The sequence below is a fragment of the Scleropages formosus genome, chromosome 3 (genome assembly GCF_900964775.1).
Source record: "Scleropages formosus chromosome 3, fSclFor1.1, whole genome shotgun sequence".
NCBI classification, from domain to species: domain Eukaryota; kingdom Metazoa; phylum Chordata; class Actinopteri; order Osteoglossiformes; family Osteoglossidae; genus Scleropages; species Scleropages formosus.
In genome coordinates, this window is record NC_041808.1 from 31,945,858 (window position 1) to 31,965,670 (window position 19,813).

Consider the following 19,813-nt stretch of genomic DNA (forward strand, 5'->3'; position numbering starts at 1 on the left):
ACTGTACTCAGTGCAAAAAAAAAAAGACAAGCTCAGACTGAACACCGGAACCCCAGGGTGGACAGAATGTGGGTCAAATCCAAAGTGGTAAGAATTACCTCTTGCAGACCAGCCTAAAGTTTAAACCTCTCCATGGGTGAGCTGTGGAAAAACAGAAAGTGATGTGTTCTTCAGGGATCTTTGGACAGAGAGGGCACAGAGAAGGTGAGGTGCAGCCATCTGGGTCACATTAGCAGAGTCGTAGTGTGAGGAATGAGTAGAGGGTTGCAGGCACAGGTCTCCTTTTCAACATACAGACTGGAGTGCTTCCAGTCACTCCAACATTGCAGTAAAGGAAGACAAAATATATATGTTTAAAAGTATTTTTCCATTCTTCAGAGGAGAGACTTAACTCTGCTCAACTGCAAGTTCAGGAAGCGGTCATAAATGCATAAAAACGCTACAAGCCTGAGGTGGTCTGGGAACGCCATTCCTCTCTAGGTTGCTTGGCCTTTTTTAAGTGGCTGCTGGTTCCTCGTATCTCTTATGTCAATTATGGTCATTTAACATCAAAACCAAAATTTATACAAATGTCTAAAATTCATATTTATGATAAAAGTTTTATGGTGTGACAGTTTCCTGCAGCTTTTGCATTCTAGATAAATAAAAACAAGAAATATCAACAGAAGATCACAAAACATAGAAGAGCATAAAAACACTTGTACTAAGATCATAAAAAATAATATTCTTAAGAATCCAGCATTTTGAGCAGTGCAGTCCTTTCCTTGGACTACACAAGACCTACTGTTAGTTGATGGATTTCAAACATCAGTTCCTGGTACCGATTTCAATGCTTATGTTTGTTGTTAGAGTGTAATCACATTTTAAAAATATGTGCACTGTTGACTAGGACTCCTTACAATTACATTATTGCAATAAACACAAAGACAGCATTCAGATCCCAGGGCCTAATCAGAGCACTCACAATGACTACGCACCAAACAAATGTTTAAACAACTTTACGTATCTGCCTCAAAGTACACTTCGTCCAGTCACTGTTATCTGATCTAATAGCGCTATCTAGAGCTGCATAAATAAGCCGAGGCAGAAGGCTGCAGTAAAGTGGAGGTAAGGTAACAGAAGTGCATGGGACTCCTGTTTGTTAAAATGAGGGTGCTTCTGTACACAAGCCCCACAACAGGACTGGAAGACTTTAGGAGGTATGGCAGAGAGGGTTGCCATAGTAACAACAAAACCATCAAAGTCTCCCCACAGATGGGGAAGTTGGTGGCACTGGTCCAGACAAAAACATAATTGGCGTGTTACAAATTACTGTTTAAAAGCAAAACTTGCTCCCGGGATTGTCGTTAAAAATGCTTCACCCTGGATTCACGTAAGGGCTGGCTTAGCAGCGGGTTACCTCTTTTATTGCCTTTTTCCACTCGTTTCCAGTGTTTACATTTGTTATTCATTATCTTAGCATTAGATATTCCCCATCTCAAAACACTTATTATTCTAAAGGAATATCAAAACTGGTTCTATGGTTGATAAAATTTGTTCAAAGAGCAGAAAAGGTTTTATATTTAAAGAAAGAAGTACAGTAGAGATGCCCTAAATTACTAAAACCTGTCCACCTGTTTTGGGTTCTAACGACACTCTCTTTCAGGGACTCTGCAAGCTCATCCCCACTCAACCCATGGGTGACCTCCACAAGACCCTGAAATCCACACTGCAAGAATGCAGAAATGCTGAGCACTGTGAAAAAGTTTGCTCGGCAAGAAGAATGGCATCCAGCTGGAGTGCAGCACAGCCACTTTCTCCCTCTGCCGCTTCCCGCAGACTGGTAGGCGTGTTGTTATTGTGCGCCTTTAAGAGTCCTGGAGCAGCGTGCTCTAAGGCGAGCTGTTGAAGGTGCTTTTACAGAAACGGTACATGAAAGCGGCTCAGCTGTATGAAAAGACACAAACTTTTCTGTGTGTTTTTGTGGAAGAGTGTCTCCATGTATTTGCGTGTCTATACCTCCCCTTTTGAGGCAGAAGGAAGGGGAAACAATTGATTTTACCAGGCTTTGGAAACACAGATGGATGAAAGCCACCTGAGATACTGAACAAAGGTTGAAAAGCAAATGGCCACATCTTAATGTCTGATATCATCATCATGTGTCAGGGCCATCAATTAAAATTCCAAATGAAATTTTACTGATGTAGCAATTTATTAACTTTACATTATTTGACTGTGACTGACAATTCTGCCTTTCCTACCTTACCCCAAAAAACCTATTTCATCCATTCTGTGTATATAATGTCTCCATTCTGCAGGCAGTTACTTTTGAGCCTACATGGGTCCCAAAGTAAACGATCAGGCCAAAGATAAAGATGTACTGCTAGGTCGAACTGGAGTACGAGGTAGTCAGCCTTGAGCTATGGCTCAGTGTGTTTTTAATTCCATCCTGACCTCTATCTCCAGCTTCAGTCCAAAGCCTCTCCTGTTTCACAAAAAGCAGCGGACAGAGAGCAGGAGAAATAGAGAAATCTGGGCCCTGTTTCGAGAAAATATTCCCTTTCCTGTCAGAGACCACATTTCTCCATCTCTGCTGCCAGCACCAGCCCCAAACTATGAGGAGTATTTTCAACTCTGTAATTTAAAACACATACACACATACGCTCAAACACACATACACAAACACACCAGCATTAGACCCCTTCCCCTGCTGAAATAACACTCATCACATCTTGCCTTTTTTGCCTAACTGGAACTGCGAGTCTAGACCTGGTGAACACAGCTGGGAGAGAAAAACGAGAGTGTGTGGGGGATCAGGTGATTCACTGACAATAAAAAGCTAGCCTAAAAAAACAAGGTAAACAGAGGAAGGCAGGTGAAAAATCCCTCAAAAAGCTTATATGCGAAATGATCAAAAAAATGCCTACATTTTTATGCTGAGCGCCACACACAAACCATGTGTTCACACATAATGCTAGCAGGGTCCCATTCCCGTACCATTGAGAAGAATAATTAAGATGAACTGCTCCTGTAAAATATCTACCTCTGTGAAAATAAGTAATTTTAGTCAAAAACGTGCTAAAGTGCAAAATAACGAAAAACAGGAGTTCACTATCCATATCTGCCAAGTTTTTGGAAAGTAATGTAAACTCGGACGTCTGAACTCCACACTAAAACCGACAAGCATGCTCTATGCCCTCCTGTTTCAGTGACATCATTACCAGCCGTTTCTCCCAGTTACTAACTGAAGCAATTACATTAATGGGAAAAACAAACAAAGTGAACACAATCCTAAACAAGCTGGATATTCTTCAAGGGTTCAATAAATGGTGACTGGAAACAATCTCAGTGAACACTCGTAATCCAATCCTCCACTGAAAACTGAATGTTTGCACACAAACTCAGCATTTTGTGATTGTGGCAGTCTTCTAAAGTTTTCCCCCATCACATCTTTACTTGTGCAACTGAAGTCCAGTTTTGTATAATAAACAACATTCGGAAAGATTTAAAATATATTTAATAAGGGGGCAAACATTTCCAAAAATTTCTAAGTGATATTATAGATGAAAACATTTGACCTACAGAACTGTAAGAAGGAACAAAAGTTGAAATAGAAAAATGAATTCATTTCGTATTCCTGTTAAAGTTGAATTTTTCTAGTTAATCAGTATCCTTGCAAACCACAGATGCTCAATGAGAAGTAGATGTCACTGAAGTACCATAAACCTAACACTTGAATTTCATGCAGTTGGGAAGAGAAGGAAATAAAGTGCAGAGTCAAAACTTTATTTTCTTTCCTGGCATGGAGCATATTAATTTGGATGAAAGCGTATACTTCTCTCCAACCTCTAATACCGAGAAAGAGAAATGGAAAGAGAGCACATGGAAGAAAATGACAGTGAGACATCCAAAAAGGACAGTGGGGCCAGGAAGGAATGTGTGGCTCCTTCCAGAGCACCAAGTTGCTGTCAGAGATTAACCACAGAGATCTGGAACTCAGCACACTGCTGCACCTGGGCTTGCCTCTCCACTAGCTCCACTTTGGCACATTTCACCACACACTCCCATGGATTACATCAAAAAGAGCTAAAGGCATTGCAGGGGGCTATTACTGCCCTAACTGAATTTTAGCCCATCTGTCTTTCTTCCTTTTTCTTGATCTTATTTCTTCAGATCATTTGTGGCTTGTTTCTAAAATAAACCTTTTCTCATTTGTGGTTCTCCTGGACCTCAGTATTACCGACAGTATTAAAGGACACAAATTCGTTAGGGGCAAAATAAATGCTTGCACAAGGAAAACTTCAAAATGTAAATTCCACATCTCCTGAAGAACTATGCAGTACAAAAAAAAAAGGGTGAGTTAAAAATCACATCACTATTGTTGAAGTCTCTCACACTGTTCAACAATATAACTGTGCAGTATACTTTCTTCATGGACGTAAACCTGTCTCTACACAGCTGTCGTCCTCGCAGGCTGCTGTGGCCATGGACATCACACAGATACCAAAGTAATGCGTTCAGTTCACAGAAAGTTCTACGTGAATTACTGAAGTGGTACAACGGTTACACACATTTAATCTGTTACTACCTTCATTGTTTATATCTGGATTTATGCATTATTGCAGAAAAGCAGAAAAAGAAGCCAAGTTCATAAAGCTGTCAAGGAGTTCGCTGACGTCAGATGCTGAAAATGATAACACATGTTGAAAGCAGCGAGCTCATCCAGTTTTCCTCCTTTAAGTCATTGTAACTGCTAGCTGAGATGGAGAGGCCTGTGAAGGGCTGCCTCAACTGGCACTATCCCACCCTGGGAGTTGGAGCAGGAGTGCCTGTATCAACTCCCTCTGCATTGTGTATTCCTGCAAACTAAGCAAACAAGGTACATGGAGAGAGGGTGGCTGCATGGAAGGGCAATGTAGTGCCAACCGCTTGGTTTTGGGGTTCAGCTCATTTTGAGGTGTATGGTTTTCACAGGTAATGGACAGGGAAAAGGGTCTGAGGACTGATTGCTCAAAAGCCAACTTGATGAAAGAGGGACGGTGGCTGAAAACTGTGCCCCTTTATCAAGCTGTCCATACACACACACACACACACACACACACACACACACACACACACACACAGGAGCCCATATCATGGCAGTTCTCAAGACTAGAGAGCCTAATTCCTCCCAGGAAAAGACACAGACAGTTTCACCATGGAGGTTCCCTGGGGAAAAGGTGAGCTGGGCACTATAACAGCCTCTTAACACCTCCCTCATTGCATGCAACCTCTTCTCATACCCCTTCTATACTGGGTGTAGACTCCCTCTCCAGGCCCACACCTCCTTTTCCCTCTCCCTGACAGACCCTGATGGATGACGTTAGCACACACAGCAAAGCACAGCATTTCCATCCCCCTGTGGCCAAACCCCTCAGCTTCCATCAGTCTGTCCCAATGAACCGCATCAAGCACGGTCACGTACTCACACTGTGGGGTCACACTCTGGGCTCGTTCACTTTTAGTGATGAAATTAATGGATTAACTCTGCTGGTACTGACTTCACCATCTTCATGTTCACTTGAGACTGGATATGGTCAGGCCATAAAGAATGCAGGTCTAGGTGTGGCTGCTGATTTTGTACAAGGCAAAGGTGACTTACTTGGACAGGGCTCAGCTGGGCTCGGGGGTCAAAGATACGCAGCTTCTTGTCCTGAAAGCCAATAAACGACAAGAAAGAAACATATTAAGAGGCTACAACGTAAACATCTAAGGAAAATTATTTTATTTATCGTTAATTTCGCCAAATTCCATCTACAGCATATGTATAATGCTCAGTTGTTCTCCATGCGTGTACGAAACCATTCTTCTTCTAATGTTGCACGTACTACTAGTGCCAGGTGTAGTACCACACTTCCTTTATTTACACTTATTCATTTAGGTAATGCTTTTCTCCAAAGCAACTTACAATATTAAGCTACTTACAGTTACTTATCCATTTATATAGAAATTTTTACTGGAACAATTTTAGGGTAAGTACCTTGCTCACGGGTGCTACAGCTGGAGGTGGGAATCGAACCTACAACGTTGGGATCCAAAGGCAGTTCTAACCACTATGCTACGGGCTGCTCCATTTACATTAAAGAGGTCTGAGAAAAGCACTACATTTATGTAACACATCCCAAAAACATACAAAATACTCCGGAAAAAAATGCCTGTCACACAAATTACCAAGACCTATGAGACCGTTTTCAAGAATCACAAATCTGTAAAAAGTCAAAGTTCAGAGAGGCCAGAGTAAGGCTAAAACCAAAGTACATCTGTGGATGATTAGCTCATGAAATACACATATGAACAACTGCACGTCACCTAAAATGCTTAACTTTTTCTATCAAAGGCAGAATGTAGTAAATCTGGAATCCATGGTCTGTGATCTGGGTTTGACTAAAATCCACACCAAAAGAACTCTAATCAAGGACCAGCTTATCACTAGTTATGAAACCTCCTATAAAACAGAGGTCCCTTTGTCTGAGTTGATTTCTTTTCCCTACTCTGAAACTTAAAAAAAAAAAAAAGAGTGTGAGTCTGAGCTGTGATTACCATAAGGGTCATAATGTTTCCTATAGACCTATGAAAAACAATTCCCCCAACTCCCATCTTGCCTCCCGGCACAAGTCTCCTATAATTCTCTGGTTTGGAGGTGTAGAACAGCAGAAGCCCATAACAATTTAACACACTCTGGTGAAAGAGCCTTCTGTGTGACGAGCTGTGTATGTGAACCTCTGCTCTTCCCACTGGCTAAACCTTTGGCACAACTGTTGAGCTACCATTGTTCATTTTCTTTATGCTCTAACACCCCTGGCCCAAAAATCCCACAATTACACATTTTAACATTATTGTACAATCTATACCCCCCATTTTTCCTACTCTCCCGATGAAACCTGCAAATATTTAATGTATTTATGCCCATTGGTCACAGAAAAGACAGTGGCATGCAGTGTCAGCCTTTTCCTCCCTTGCGCATTGACAACTTCACAGAAAATACACTACCACAATTCCAGAAACTGTCACAAACATAGAGTTACACATTTACATTTACATGTACACAGAAAATTGATACTGATAGGACCCACACGTGAAGAACTTGCTATTCAAAGGGGCTCATTTTTAGTTCCCCTCCCCATCAGGGTCCAGCAACTGACCCCTTAACCTCTACACCCTGGCATGTGGCAGCAATCAGGACAGAAAGTCAGGAGTGGGATGCACACTGATTGGACGGAAATGGAGGCTAATGGAAACAAGCTGTGATCAGCACTATTCTGCCCTACCACCCCAAAGATGTAGTCTGGGGGTACAGGGTGACATTGATCTCCATTACACACTCTCATAGACACACTGCCACAGGAGCTGCCAAAATGTGCCCTTCAGAATCAAAGTAAAATGCCAAAAGTAATCCTTTTATAAGAGGCCATGGTTCTCCTCACATTTCAGTAAATTTTTCAAGACACCGGAGGCCTTTAAAGTGGCCTCTGTCCACCTCTCTAACTATTATATCTTTGAGTAGCACATTCTGGTCGGCAGAAAAATGGGGTGTTGATGGGCTGAAGCTCTCCAAAATGAATCCAGAACTGTGCTATTGAAAACCAGCTAGGGATACGACATGCTCAACACTTATCGAGATCAAACTGGCCCCGGTGGATGAATCATCATGTGTCTTGTCCCAGAGGAACCAGTCAAAGCCTGGAGGAAGCGCTCACACACTGGGACACTTCTGGAGAGTTCAGCCCCCAAAGGAGCCTACACTAATATACACAGGTCTGAAAGAACCAGATACACAGAAAGGAAACACGTCTGTGAGGTCAGACCACACCCCAGGGACACCTTTCTAACAAGACCATGCTGACCCCCTTGACCTAGATGCTTTATGCTACAGCCAAGTTTTAGCATCCTGTATGACCACACACAAACAAAGGAGACCTCACCCCCCACCCCTGCACAAGTCCCACCCACACCCAGATAAATACACAGATGTATGCACAAACAGTACATCCAAAGTGACAGGCACAGAAACAAAAGATGAACACACACATAGAAAGTGACAATCACAAAAATACACTTATTCAAGCACACACAGAGGGACACAGAGGCAGAGACAAACACGGATGAACTGAGCAGCTGTTCAATCCCAACAGCCGATAGAAGGCCTTGTTTTCAGGCTGTTAATGAAACTTGCCCTGTTTTAATGAAAAGGTCACCTGCTTTGCAGCTTTCTCAGCCAGGGAAGGCACAAATTCTTCAAACACACTTTGTACAGTAACCCAGGCTGGGTAGCAGCCCATGATTGCTCTTCTTGCTTTTTAATTAAAGACCCCATGCTGCCAGCTTCCTTTTCCCAGTCTCCCCTGGCAACACCCGCCAATCAAGCGAGACTGTCTGCTATCCAGTCGCCACATTTCACAAGAAGAGTGAGTTTCAAAAAAAATAGCGCTTACTCCTTAGTTATGAATTGGAATTTTTCAAACCCATCAGAAGTTCTTCACTGGTCCCCAGAGAGGAGAGTATTAGTTTATAATGGAATGGGGGGGTCAAAGTTTCATTCAAAGTTGGCTACCGTTTCTATGGCCCTGTTCCTGTCTATATTTAAATTCTAATCAAGCCTTGAACCTCAAACTCCCTGAGTCCAAACTTCTCTCCCTCTCTGGTGCCTGTCTGGTCTGCAATTCTGGGTAACCATGTTAAAATGAGGGGTAACTTTATCTGTTGCCCATTTCCAAATGATGCTTGCAATGATCCAACAATGAACGTCCCCAGTTTGCCCTTCCTTTATTCTGCCTATCTGGGGAACATGAAAACGACTGAACACACATGTTGGCGCTGCCTTAATAAGACAGATTTAAGAGACTGAAGGCTATTAGCTTCAATTACAGAAAAAGAGAGTGTGGAGCCCCAGCAGGTCAACCACTGCCAGGTGTCATGTTTCCAGGTTTTTTGTGCCCCACATTCTCCCTCCTACTGTAGATTCTTGTCCTGCCTTGTTTTGTCATGGTCACTGTTGCTTCTTCCCGGGAATGGAGGCACAAGTGCACATGTAAGCATAAATATAGAGGTGCGCACACACACAGAAACAAAAAAGGAATTAGTCTGATTGTAAAGCTTTCCTTGCTCAGTCCTGGATTAGAAGCCGACCTCAGCCGGCAGCCCCAGACAAATGAGGCGGTGGAGCACAGCCACAGTCACCTGGGCTTTGGTCCAGTCGGTGTGGGCGCTCGGGCTGCTGCTGTTGGGTACGGTCCTCAACATGAAGCCCAAGCCACAGAGACTAGAATAAAAGACTCATGGCCTGGGTCATGCAGCAAACGCAGTTGACAACCTAGAGAGACGAAGAGCACGGCAGCAGTGGACTGACCATGCCAGTAGAAAGCAGGAGCAGGAATGACACAAGCCATACAGAATAATCACAGACCACACCATGGAAGCACAAAGTGCTGTTTACTAAGGCATTATGGGTTGTGGCAGCACCAACCAATGTCAGTGCGGGTGCACACACGGTCAGGGCTACCGCTACCTAATTATAATTGTATTATATAAATGTTTTAACTCTTAAACAAGCAATTTTGTCTACTGCCGCAGTTTCTCTATAATAGTAAGATTCCCTTCATTTTCACAAATTTGTGTGGTTAAGGAGATGTAGTGATAACAAAGGCTGACAATTCAAGTCCCATGAGCACCTTGCTATTGTATTCTTGAAAAAGTATTTAACCTTAGTTGCACTAGTAAAATAACCAGCTAATGTGAAGTGCTGGATAAAAGAATTAGCTAAATACCATATTTAGAACAATAACAAAAACAACGACAATGTGGAAGAACAAATTTGTGACTGCACAAATGCGCTGCAATGCCACCTGATAGTGAGGTATTCAGAGCTGCTGACTTTGAATCCAAAGGTTGCTGCTTCAAGAATCACCTACTGCTGTAAATACATTGCTGTAGTAAAATTATCGAGCTGTATAAATTACTAAATAATTGTAAGTAGCTTTGGAGAAAAGCAGCTAAATGAATAAATATAACTATCCACACTCAGGTTACATGGCAGGGAAGGGGGGGAGGAAAAAAGAAAAAAAAACTTCTGACACTTGCGTTTTTCAAAATCTTGATGCCTTTTCTTCTTCCCACATAAATTCGTCCTTGACTGGACATACAAAAAGCCTGAACTACATTGCTATCAATATGAACTGAACTGAACCACAGTGGGAGGAAAAAAAATTCACAAGATTAATACAACGTCTAACAATATGCACAATAACCTCAGGGGAAAAGACATAAAAAACAAAACCTTCTGACAAAACTCAGTTGTGTGTTTTTCTAATAAACAATTCATACAACAATTCCATCACACTTCATTCCTCCCTCCGGTGCTTATTAACAGCCCAAAGGAAACCCCTCTCTAGTACAGTTATTACTTCCTTACGAATTGCTGCTCATGTCCTAAGCAGGACAGCAAAGAGGGCCCTGGAATGTATCTCGTATTTATCACCTTGCATTATGTCTTGCCTCTAGGAAGTGGCAAATGTCTACTTCCTGGACCAGATAAGTAGTAAAAATCAGATGTTGCAGTACACATTTACATTTGTTTGTTTATTTTTCTCCAAAGCGACTTCCAATTAACTCTATGTAGTGTTATCAGCCCACACACCTTATTCACCAAGGTGACTTACATTGCTAGATACACTACTTACAATGGGTCACTCACCCATACATCAGTGGAACACACTCTCTCTATCACTCACACACTATGGGTGAACCTGAACAATATGTCTTTGGATTGTGAGAGGAAACCGGAGCACCTGGAGGAAACCCACGCAGACACGGGGAGAACATGCAAACTCCACACAGACTGAGTGGGGATCGAACCCATATCCTCTCGCACCACCCAGGCGCTGTGAGACAGCGAATAGTGTACATGAACAGGCTCAGAAGAGATGTAGCAACTCTGCAAACATCACATACATGTTAGGCCATTTTCCACTGCAGGAAAGGCAAATGACTAAAATGCAAGAGACCATTTAGATTCTGCACTTAAAGGACTTAGCAAAGAACCGCGCACTCAGCGTGACTCAAAATTTGTGTTATTATTGCCCTGCTACTGTTTGTCCATTAAAATGGCTACATCTAGTGGTGATATGTTGTAAATACAACATTTGGCATCTAATTGAGAAACTGGTCATAAGACACAGTGAAAGCCCCAAACAGCTATGGTTAGCAGTGCACTCACCTTGCAGGTTGTGGCCAGTACGGAGCCGTCCTGCTTCCAAGTGAAACTGTATAGCTGATCTGCATGTGGCTCCAGAGCTGAGGACAGAGCAGGGGAGAGAGCCAAGGTAACGATAGAAGTGCAACACAGAAAGGAACAGCACAGGCAATACAAGCCTGCCATGGATGACATGCAGATCGACATTGATGCACCTGTACAATGAGCCCACCCTAGAATAAACATTTATTTATTTAGCAGACGCTTTTCTCCAAAGTGACTTCCAATGAACTCTATGTAGTGTTATCAGCCCACCCACCTTATTCACCAAGGTGACTTACACTGCTAGGTACACTACTACTTACAATGTATACATAAATCAAGTTCTGAAAACAGCACATACAAATGGCCAGGGCAACAGACAGATGAACAAAAAGTAAAGATCAAAGATGTGAACATAGTAAAAGAGTACAGAACAGGTAGAGTTAACACAGTTCATAAGCTAAAAATAACAGTATAGATAAACAAAAAGGAACGTATATTAACTACAGCAAACCACAGGTGAGCACACTGGAGATGAACAGTACACGTACTCAGAGGACAGATGAACACATTTTGATGTTTAACAGCACAGGTGAGGAGCACAATGACTACTACATGAGAGAGATGAGCAACAGACCACACATACCAAGACAGCATGGGAGATGAGAAAGCGATACAAAGTGTAAACACATGGGGGGGCGGGAGTCATGCGGGCCTCCGGGGGGAAGCAGAGAGCTGCAGCAGTCAGGTGGTGTGACCCCATGATGACCCACTACTGCCCAGAAGGGTCAATTACCTCAAAGTGGCCTACTGAGGAGCCACAGAAAAGTGGGCAAAGCAGACCTAGAAAAGGCATCTGCTACACAGATTTAAAAAAAAAAAATGCCAATAAACACATAGACACGCACAGACAGATGTTTCATAAGTATACAGTCGTATGCCATACAGCTGAATACAGCACAAAGAAGAATCGAGGAAATGCAGCCACATAATTACAGGGGGTTAATAGTGTTATAAGGGAAGGCAAAGCAAACAGTAATCCACCTGGCAAAGGTCAAAGATTAGTTTCAACATAAACAGCCCCATGGAGCAACTCAGAAAGTATATGGATAACACAGGAAAATAGCATTATTACTTCATATATGTAAATTACTACATTTCATGTCACTGTAAAGCAGTGGCTATACATTGTTATATTTCAGAGAGTGATGCTGGGACTGTAGGCAGCATGATATACACACACACAAAGGTGAGAGAGAGAACATATTTGCATGTAGGCGAGTGGGTGGTACCTGCAAGGGCCAAATCCCGGCCTGTGTCCCACACCTGTGCTGTAGAGGCAGAGCCCACGGCGAGCAAACCAGAGGAAGAGGGGTGGAAGAGCACGGTCTCCAGACGGCCTTGGCCAGGAGACAGTGTCTCGCTTGCCGACCCAGCTGGATTCTGTCCCTGGTCTGGTTCACAGAGGCGCCACACCTTAATCTGGGGAAAGAAAGCGTGGCTTATTCACCTCTCACTGCATAACATTTACTGTGGCGTTTGATATTTATTTATCTGACACTTTTTTCAAAGCAACTTAAAATGTTAAGCTACTTACAATAACTTACCATGTATAATGTGAGAAAACTGGAGAGAGTTATCAGAGTCACTGTGCACTAACAAGACAGCAATCAATTTTTACTGCACACGTTAACAGTATCGTTAATGGTATATGACTGCAGACAACTACAATAACTGCAAAGTTAACAGAATATTGATAAAATAATGACTCAGAGCTTTGGGCCATTTTGCCAACACAAGATAATTTTTGAAGATTTTCAAATGAATATATTGTTACTGGGTGGCACAGCAGTGAAGCAGGTAGCACTGGTGCCTCACCGCTCCTGGACTGCACAATCAGGAATAGGTCTGATCCCTGTTCAGTCTATGTTTGCATGTGCTCACCATATTGGTCTCCTCTATTAACTGTGGAAGTAAGCCAGAGCATAAAGAACTTTCAGATGAATTGGCGACTCTAAAATGCCCTGAGTGTCACTCAATGCTACCAAGAAGGGTTCTGGATCACTGTAACCCAGCATTTAGCTAAGTCATTGAAAATGGATGGATGGATGGACCTATCACAATAAAGTCTCCTTTATTTCTCAGAGCGATTTTGTGGGTCTCCCATTCTCATGTAATGCCCATGTGGGCTAGCACAGCATCTCCAGGATGTGTTGGGTCTGCACCCATTACCACAATGACTAAAGATAACCAGTCAGCTGGACCGGAGATGAACCGCAACAGACATCATCTAACCGATACAAAAAAGGGCACATGTGTGGGTTCAACTGGAAGGACCATTTCTCCATTATCTTAAAAACAGAACTTGTTGCTACACTATGGATAACTCTGGAAATCCAATAAATGCATATTGAAGGTCAAACTAGTATGTCAAGGCAAAGACAGAGCACAATGAATTCTGAGACATTGGAATCCTGATAAAATAACCCCAGACTCACTGTTTCATCAGCTGAACATGTTGCCAAGACATTGTCATCAAATGGAGAGAAGTCAAAATCAGTCACCAGGTCTGAAAGACAAGAGAGGAAATAAAAGAAAAGAGAGAAAGAGAAATGATGAACAGGAAAATAAAAGTTGTATGACTTCAGTAAGCACACACTTCTTACATCACCAAATAAATGAAGAAGACATAAGTAGTTGATTCCACTGAAAATCAGGTCTAGCACTGGAAAGTAGGTGAGAAACAGAAAAGCAACTACAGCAAGGTGACTGTACGGTAATAGTGAGATGGTACATAAATTTAATGCTATGGTCTACACCTGAAGTTCCCTGTTACAATTTTGATTACTGAAGTGTTTCATTTTATTCTGCATAAAGAATTAACATTTGATTTGCATGATAATTCGAATGAAATCTGGAATGACTGGACACCCTTCTTAAACTTGAGAAAGCACTATGTGATCATAGCTGTGAAATATTGCAACATTCTGATCTTCTGCACTTGCTTTATGTGCATTTGCAATTTCTTGGTGTACTGTTGCTATGTTACTGTCACCTAGCACTGTTCATAAAACTAATTAAAAAAATAGATGTTATAGCAAACAGAGGTTACTTAACAGTAACAGACCACACAAAGGGAAATGAGAAGGAACAAGAGCAGGAAATGTCTGACAAGGGGGTGAAATGTTGGTTGAAGGCTCTTACTGGAATGACATGGGAACTGGCTCACTGTCCACTTGCCATCATCTCCAGCATCCAGAGAAGACAAGCCCAGGAGTCCACCACCTGGATACACACAAACATGCAGTTCAACATAAACACGTATTTGGAGGACAAATCACAATCTACAACTGAACCTTTCCAAAACCAAGATTCTTCACCTCCCAGCGGGTCTGACCACCTGTTGAGGACTCTCTACCAAACTTTATAGCTCGCTCATTTCATCGGTCTCATCAGTCCGAATGACCAACTCACATCTCAAGTTCTCCCAACACATTGATGCCATAACTCAGTCCTGCAGATATGCCCTGCATAGCATCCGCAGGACCCACCTTTACCTCACTACAAACTCTATGCAGCTTTTGGCCCAGGCCATGGTGATATTCCACCTGGATTATTGCAACTTCCTCCTGTCTGGTTTAGGAGATCAAGGTAGAAGTGGGTCCATCTACTCTATAAACTTGTACCATATCATGTGTTAAAAGATGCTCTTTACCAATTCTAAACAATACTACTCATGTAATGCACACACACACACACACACACTTTCAGAACCGCTTGTCCCATACGGGGTCACGGGGAACCGGAGCCTACCCGGTAACACAGGGCGTAAGGCCGGAGGGGGAGGGGACACACCCAGGATGGGACGCCAGTCCGTCGCAAGGCACCCCAAGCGGGACTCGAACCCCAGACCCACCGGAGAGCAGGACTGTGGTTCAACCCACTGCGCCACCGCACCCCCCTACTCATGTAATGTTTCCTGGTTAAACTATGGTTTTAGACTAAATGAATGTACTCTGAGAATCGCATCTGCATCTACACTTCTCCACCTGTTGGTGAAATGCACTACTGTTTTCTCTGAGTTATATGTGGCTTTAGACAAAAACGTCTGCTAAATCAATAGACTTCAATGTACGGTATCAATTATACAGTCACCATCACAAACACAACCCCAAAAGTTACACACATGACCATTATTGTATGTAAATGTTTGTGCACCTTTACAAAAAAAAAAAGAAAAAAATTGTAGGAAGGTGATTAGGAATGGTCTATTCTGAGTTTTATGCACCTACTCGTGCGATGGACAATGGGAGAATAAAGTGAAAAGAAATTAAGTTTACTTAAGAATCACACGTCTGCAGCTATGTTTGTCTTTCTCCTAATGTAACGCACAAATTGTATTTCTCTGAGATGTACGCCACTTTGGAGAAAGCATCTGATAAATGAATACATGTAAATGTATCCACTAATTAAGAAACATAGAAACATAATTACACAAGGAGCTGACTACAGAAGAAAACACACAAATGCAGGATTTAAACACCTTGAACTAATTACACACAGCTCCAGTAAGAATTCTGAGTAAACCTGAGCAACATTTGTATAAGATAAACTGACAGAAGTGTGAAAGCAAAGCAACCCACAAGTACCCTCTATCTCTGGGAACTGCTGCAGAAAATCTGGGAAGACATAGGTGGCTCATTTTCTGTTCAGACTTGTTAACCACTTACATTTATTCATGTAGCTAATGCTTTTCTCCAAACCAACTTAACATGTTCAGCTACCTATAATTAGTTGCCCACTTATACAACCAGACAATTTTACTGGAGCAATTTAGGTTGAGTACCTAGTCTGAAGGCAGCAAGCTCTAAGCACTATACTACCAGCTGTACCACTGCAATGCTACCAGCATACCAAGCGTCTAGTGCCACAAACCAGTTTCCAGTGAATACACTCAAACTTATGACCAATATTGCATGGTTACAGTTAACACAATCCAATCAGACAAACTTCAGCATGTTTCCACAGAAAACAAAGATGCTGAACCATGATACCATCATCACATGATCAGAACTATGAGGCAGCAAGTTCTGACAAACTGTACAGAAAAACACTGTTTGCCTTACCAGACTGTTCAGTATTAAACGCCACAAGCCTGCAGCTGGATTTGATGTGATTCCCCAAGGAGTTCATGGCCCCGGCCCGGATGTTGCCAATCCATCCCTGATTCACAGAAATGGAGAAAGAGTATGAGAATCCAGAGCAGGTTTTATCTGACTACTGTCCAACTTTCTCTCCCCTTGCCCCATAGTCTGTACCCCAGTTGATGCTGATTCCTAACTAACAGTACTCAGGCTACTGCAAAATTTCATGACTGCAAAAGACTCGGACTCCATAAAGGTAGCTCTGAGGCCTGGAATCCTCAACGTTTCCCTGACATGTCCAGACAAAAGACAGAGAAAAACATGCTCGCACTCTTGCAACAAGCAATACATTTACACTAAAGTGTTAATACACTCTTATCGTGGGGGTCCTAGACGTACCTTTTCTTAAAATACCATTTTAAAGACATTATCTATTCTGTTTTGCAAAGTCATCAATCCGCTGCACTTCTTTCAACAGCATAAAACTCTTTACTAGGCTAAAAACACTCTTTTTAATAAAAGTAAAAATTCTGTTAAAAGTGCCTTCTTGACCATAGACCACCTATGGAAGTGCAGCGAGGACATGCAGCCATGTGAACTTTACAACTCAAAATGGGGAAGTGAGGGAAATGCAGTGTATTTAGAACAGACAGGAAGGAAGCTGGACAGCCACACATCACACTGACCATTACTTCCATACAATGAATTCTTCCTAATCCTATTCCAAAACAGCAAAAACAATTAAAACATTTGGGTACTTAGGGAAAAAATGAAAAGACACATCTACATATGTACAAGTACATTTGTACCCTCGGTCTCTCTTTCATATGACTCTCCATGATTTGAAAAGATACACATAGAAGCTGCTGAAGATGTGAGAAGTTTAAACAGTGGTGCAAACAGGATGAGGGCCGGAAACAGAGATCTCTCGCTCGCTCACTCACACACACACACACACACACACACACAAAGTGCATGCTGAAACACAGCCCGAAGTTGTTATTTCAAATCAGCAGAAGTTTGAGGAAGCAGGAAGTGTTTGTTGCATCGCACACCCTTCAACAACATCCACAAGAAATAACGGACAACAGGAGATCAGGCCATGGGCACCAGGGACTTGTAAAATGCGAGACTGTTTGTCTGAACCCTGTAAAGAAAACAGAATGGTGTGCACCTTCCTCTCAATATCTGCTGGTGAGAAAAGTGCATCTGTGCCTCCTTGGCACTGTTCCTTTCAAGCACCAGTCATCCAAAGGGATTATAAACCTGCAGGGTGCTGTTGGCAGATGCACGGCATAACCAACGCCCCCACACTTTTGGGCTCCACACCAAGAAAATGAAATATAAAAGCCGTGTAAAATGAGTGGAAGAGAAAAAAAAAATTTAAAAAGTGTGAAAAATGCAGCCCAGATTCAGCTAGGCGGTTCTATACAAATAGGCCAGGAGGAGGGGGGAAAACACTGTGACACACATAGAACTGGCTACCTGGACTGCAGTCGCCGAAAATGAAGGATAAGCACCACCCAGAAGAGCATCTGCTCCCCACAAACCGAAGGCCTGAATGAGGACTTTATGCAGCTTCCCCAGGAGGCTTGACCCTGCCACCACCACCACCTTGCAGACTCCTGCCATCATGGAACCCTATGCTCAGTGGCCCTTTCCCCTTCTTCCATCAATGTTTAACCCTGAGACAGCCTGTCCCGTGACACCAACAACCTGAGTTTACAGCACTACGCAACAATAAGAATATAGGTGGACAAGCAAACACTGGAATCATTTTTGCCCTTCAGATGTCCAAGCAATCAGAAGGCACTCCCCCACCCCAGCAGAACATCGCCTGCTTTCTCGTGCACAAACTAGCAGTGGCGCGTGAGGAGGAAAGCGGACAATTCGCCGTGTAAACATTTTGATACCCTACAACCAGTTCATAACAATAAGCATTTTTAGGAAAACTACGCTGTCCGCTGCTGTTAAAAATAAGCAACCGTAAAAATGTTCAGGAAACGTCAGCGTACGCTTGAAGTGAGTGAGGTAAAATTCTGAGGCGAATCTGGGCTGAGGAGCCACACAGGCTTCGAGTTCGTGTCGCACCACTTGGCTCAGTTGACATGTGCTGTGTTCAGTGATAACCACACTTGAAAATAAATTTGACCCATATATTTTCCAGCACTTTCTTCGCGCAGGCCTGGGTACTGCGGAAAAGGGCGTTAGTGAACGCTAACCTGCCGCTCCGGACCGACAGGAATGTGAGGCATTCCCGCGGAGCCCCGCGGCGCGAGCAGGAGCGCTGCATCATCACACAGCCGAGCAACCTGCGGCGCGTCTCGTTGACATACCACAACAGCACAGCGCAATAAATATACCGTGTGCGAGGCACGGATTCACACCACGCTGGCGTATAGTATGCGCTGGACATCTGATCCTGCAAGAAAATTGTATACATTTAAATTGTCAGATATCTAACCCCAGTGGGGTATTACTTCTGGAAATGCGGGCTAGTCGCAACATCCTCTAACTGCACCCAACGAAACACAGAGACAGATGCTGTGTAAAATGAAGAAGCGACGCTGGCGGATATGAAACCTCACTTCAGACATACACATCAAGCTGAAATTCTCTAAGCTCTTTGTTTGTAAACCTTTCTACTTGTATATTAAGCACAGTAAGTCCGGCACCGGCGCGCGCGCTGCTCCGCTGTGCGCGTTCAGGAAGTTGGTCTCGAGCCACACAGCCGTTCGGACACCGGATCGTCCGCGCGCTCTGCCGGCTAACGCCACTCACGTCTTTTTTGGGGATCTTCGGGGTGCTGTTTTTGAATTTAGATGTCTTGAAACGATTCATCCTTTGTTTTTTTTGCTTTGTTTTCACTGAGTGTGCTCTTGTGCCTTCCGGAGGCTTCTGCTGTAATGCTCCTGCAATTCAAGGAGAGAGAGCGAGATACTCCTGTATACCCAGTTGACAGCACTGTGTCAGTACAGTTCGTCCTGCTGAGCGACTCTATCGACAATCGACAAAGCTCGGTGTGCTGCTAGCTGCGCCTACTTCACAGAGAATGATAGTAAGCATTTTGTTTTAACATGAATACATTATTCAGTTGTTTGCAGAATAAATGTCAACGTTGTACTGATGTTTCTGTCAGGGGTAACAAAACAAAATTCTGGCAACCTGCTGCTTCCACGAACAGACATACGTTGCCCGATACCTTTGATGCAACCTGCTGGCCAATGCATGCAAATTATCTGACACGTTTTGACCACAATTGATAGAAATTATTTTCACTTTTCACCTATGTATTAATTATAAAAACTGTGTGAGCATATAAAACCGATCTCTTGTGGCACTATGTCGCGACACAGAAATGGGAGCCGGCCACTTTAAGCGACACGCGCTGAAGTGGGTGTCACGCATGCGCAAGTTGATC

At 43.0% G+C, this 19,813-nt stretch overlaps 1 protein-coding gene across 1 annotated transcript in view; it reads right to left on the bottom strand.

Annotated features, from left to right (window-relative positions):
* Window positions 1-19,749, bottom strand: part of coro7 (coronin 7) — a 107,645-nt gene extending 87,896 nt beyond the window's left edge. Inside the window, exons 1-8 of the mRNA XM_029250435.1 lie at window positions 19,595-19,749; window positions 19,174-19,304; window positions 16,375-16,471; window positions 14,453-14,533; window positions 13,747-13,817; window positions 12,541-12,730; window positions 11,231-11,307; window positions 5,621-5,671 (exon numbers count right to left, since the gene is read on the bottom strand). Of these exons, the coding sequence (XP_029106268.1) occupies window positions 5,621-5,671; window positions 11,231-11,307; window positions 12,541-12,730; window positions 13,747-13,817; window positions 14,453-14,533; window positions 16,375-16,471; window positions 19,174-19,304; window positions 19,595-19,622 (726 nt within the window). The 5' untranslated portion in view covers window positions 19,623-19,749. The remainder of the gene's footprint in view (window positions 1-5,620; window positions 5,672-11,230; window positions 11,308-12,540; window positions 12,731-13,746; window positions 13,818-14,452; window positions 14,534-16,374; window positions 16,472-19,173; window positions 19,305-19,594) is intronic.
* Window positions 19,750-19,813: the final 64 nt, after the last annotated feature.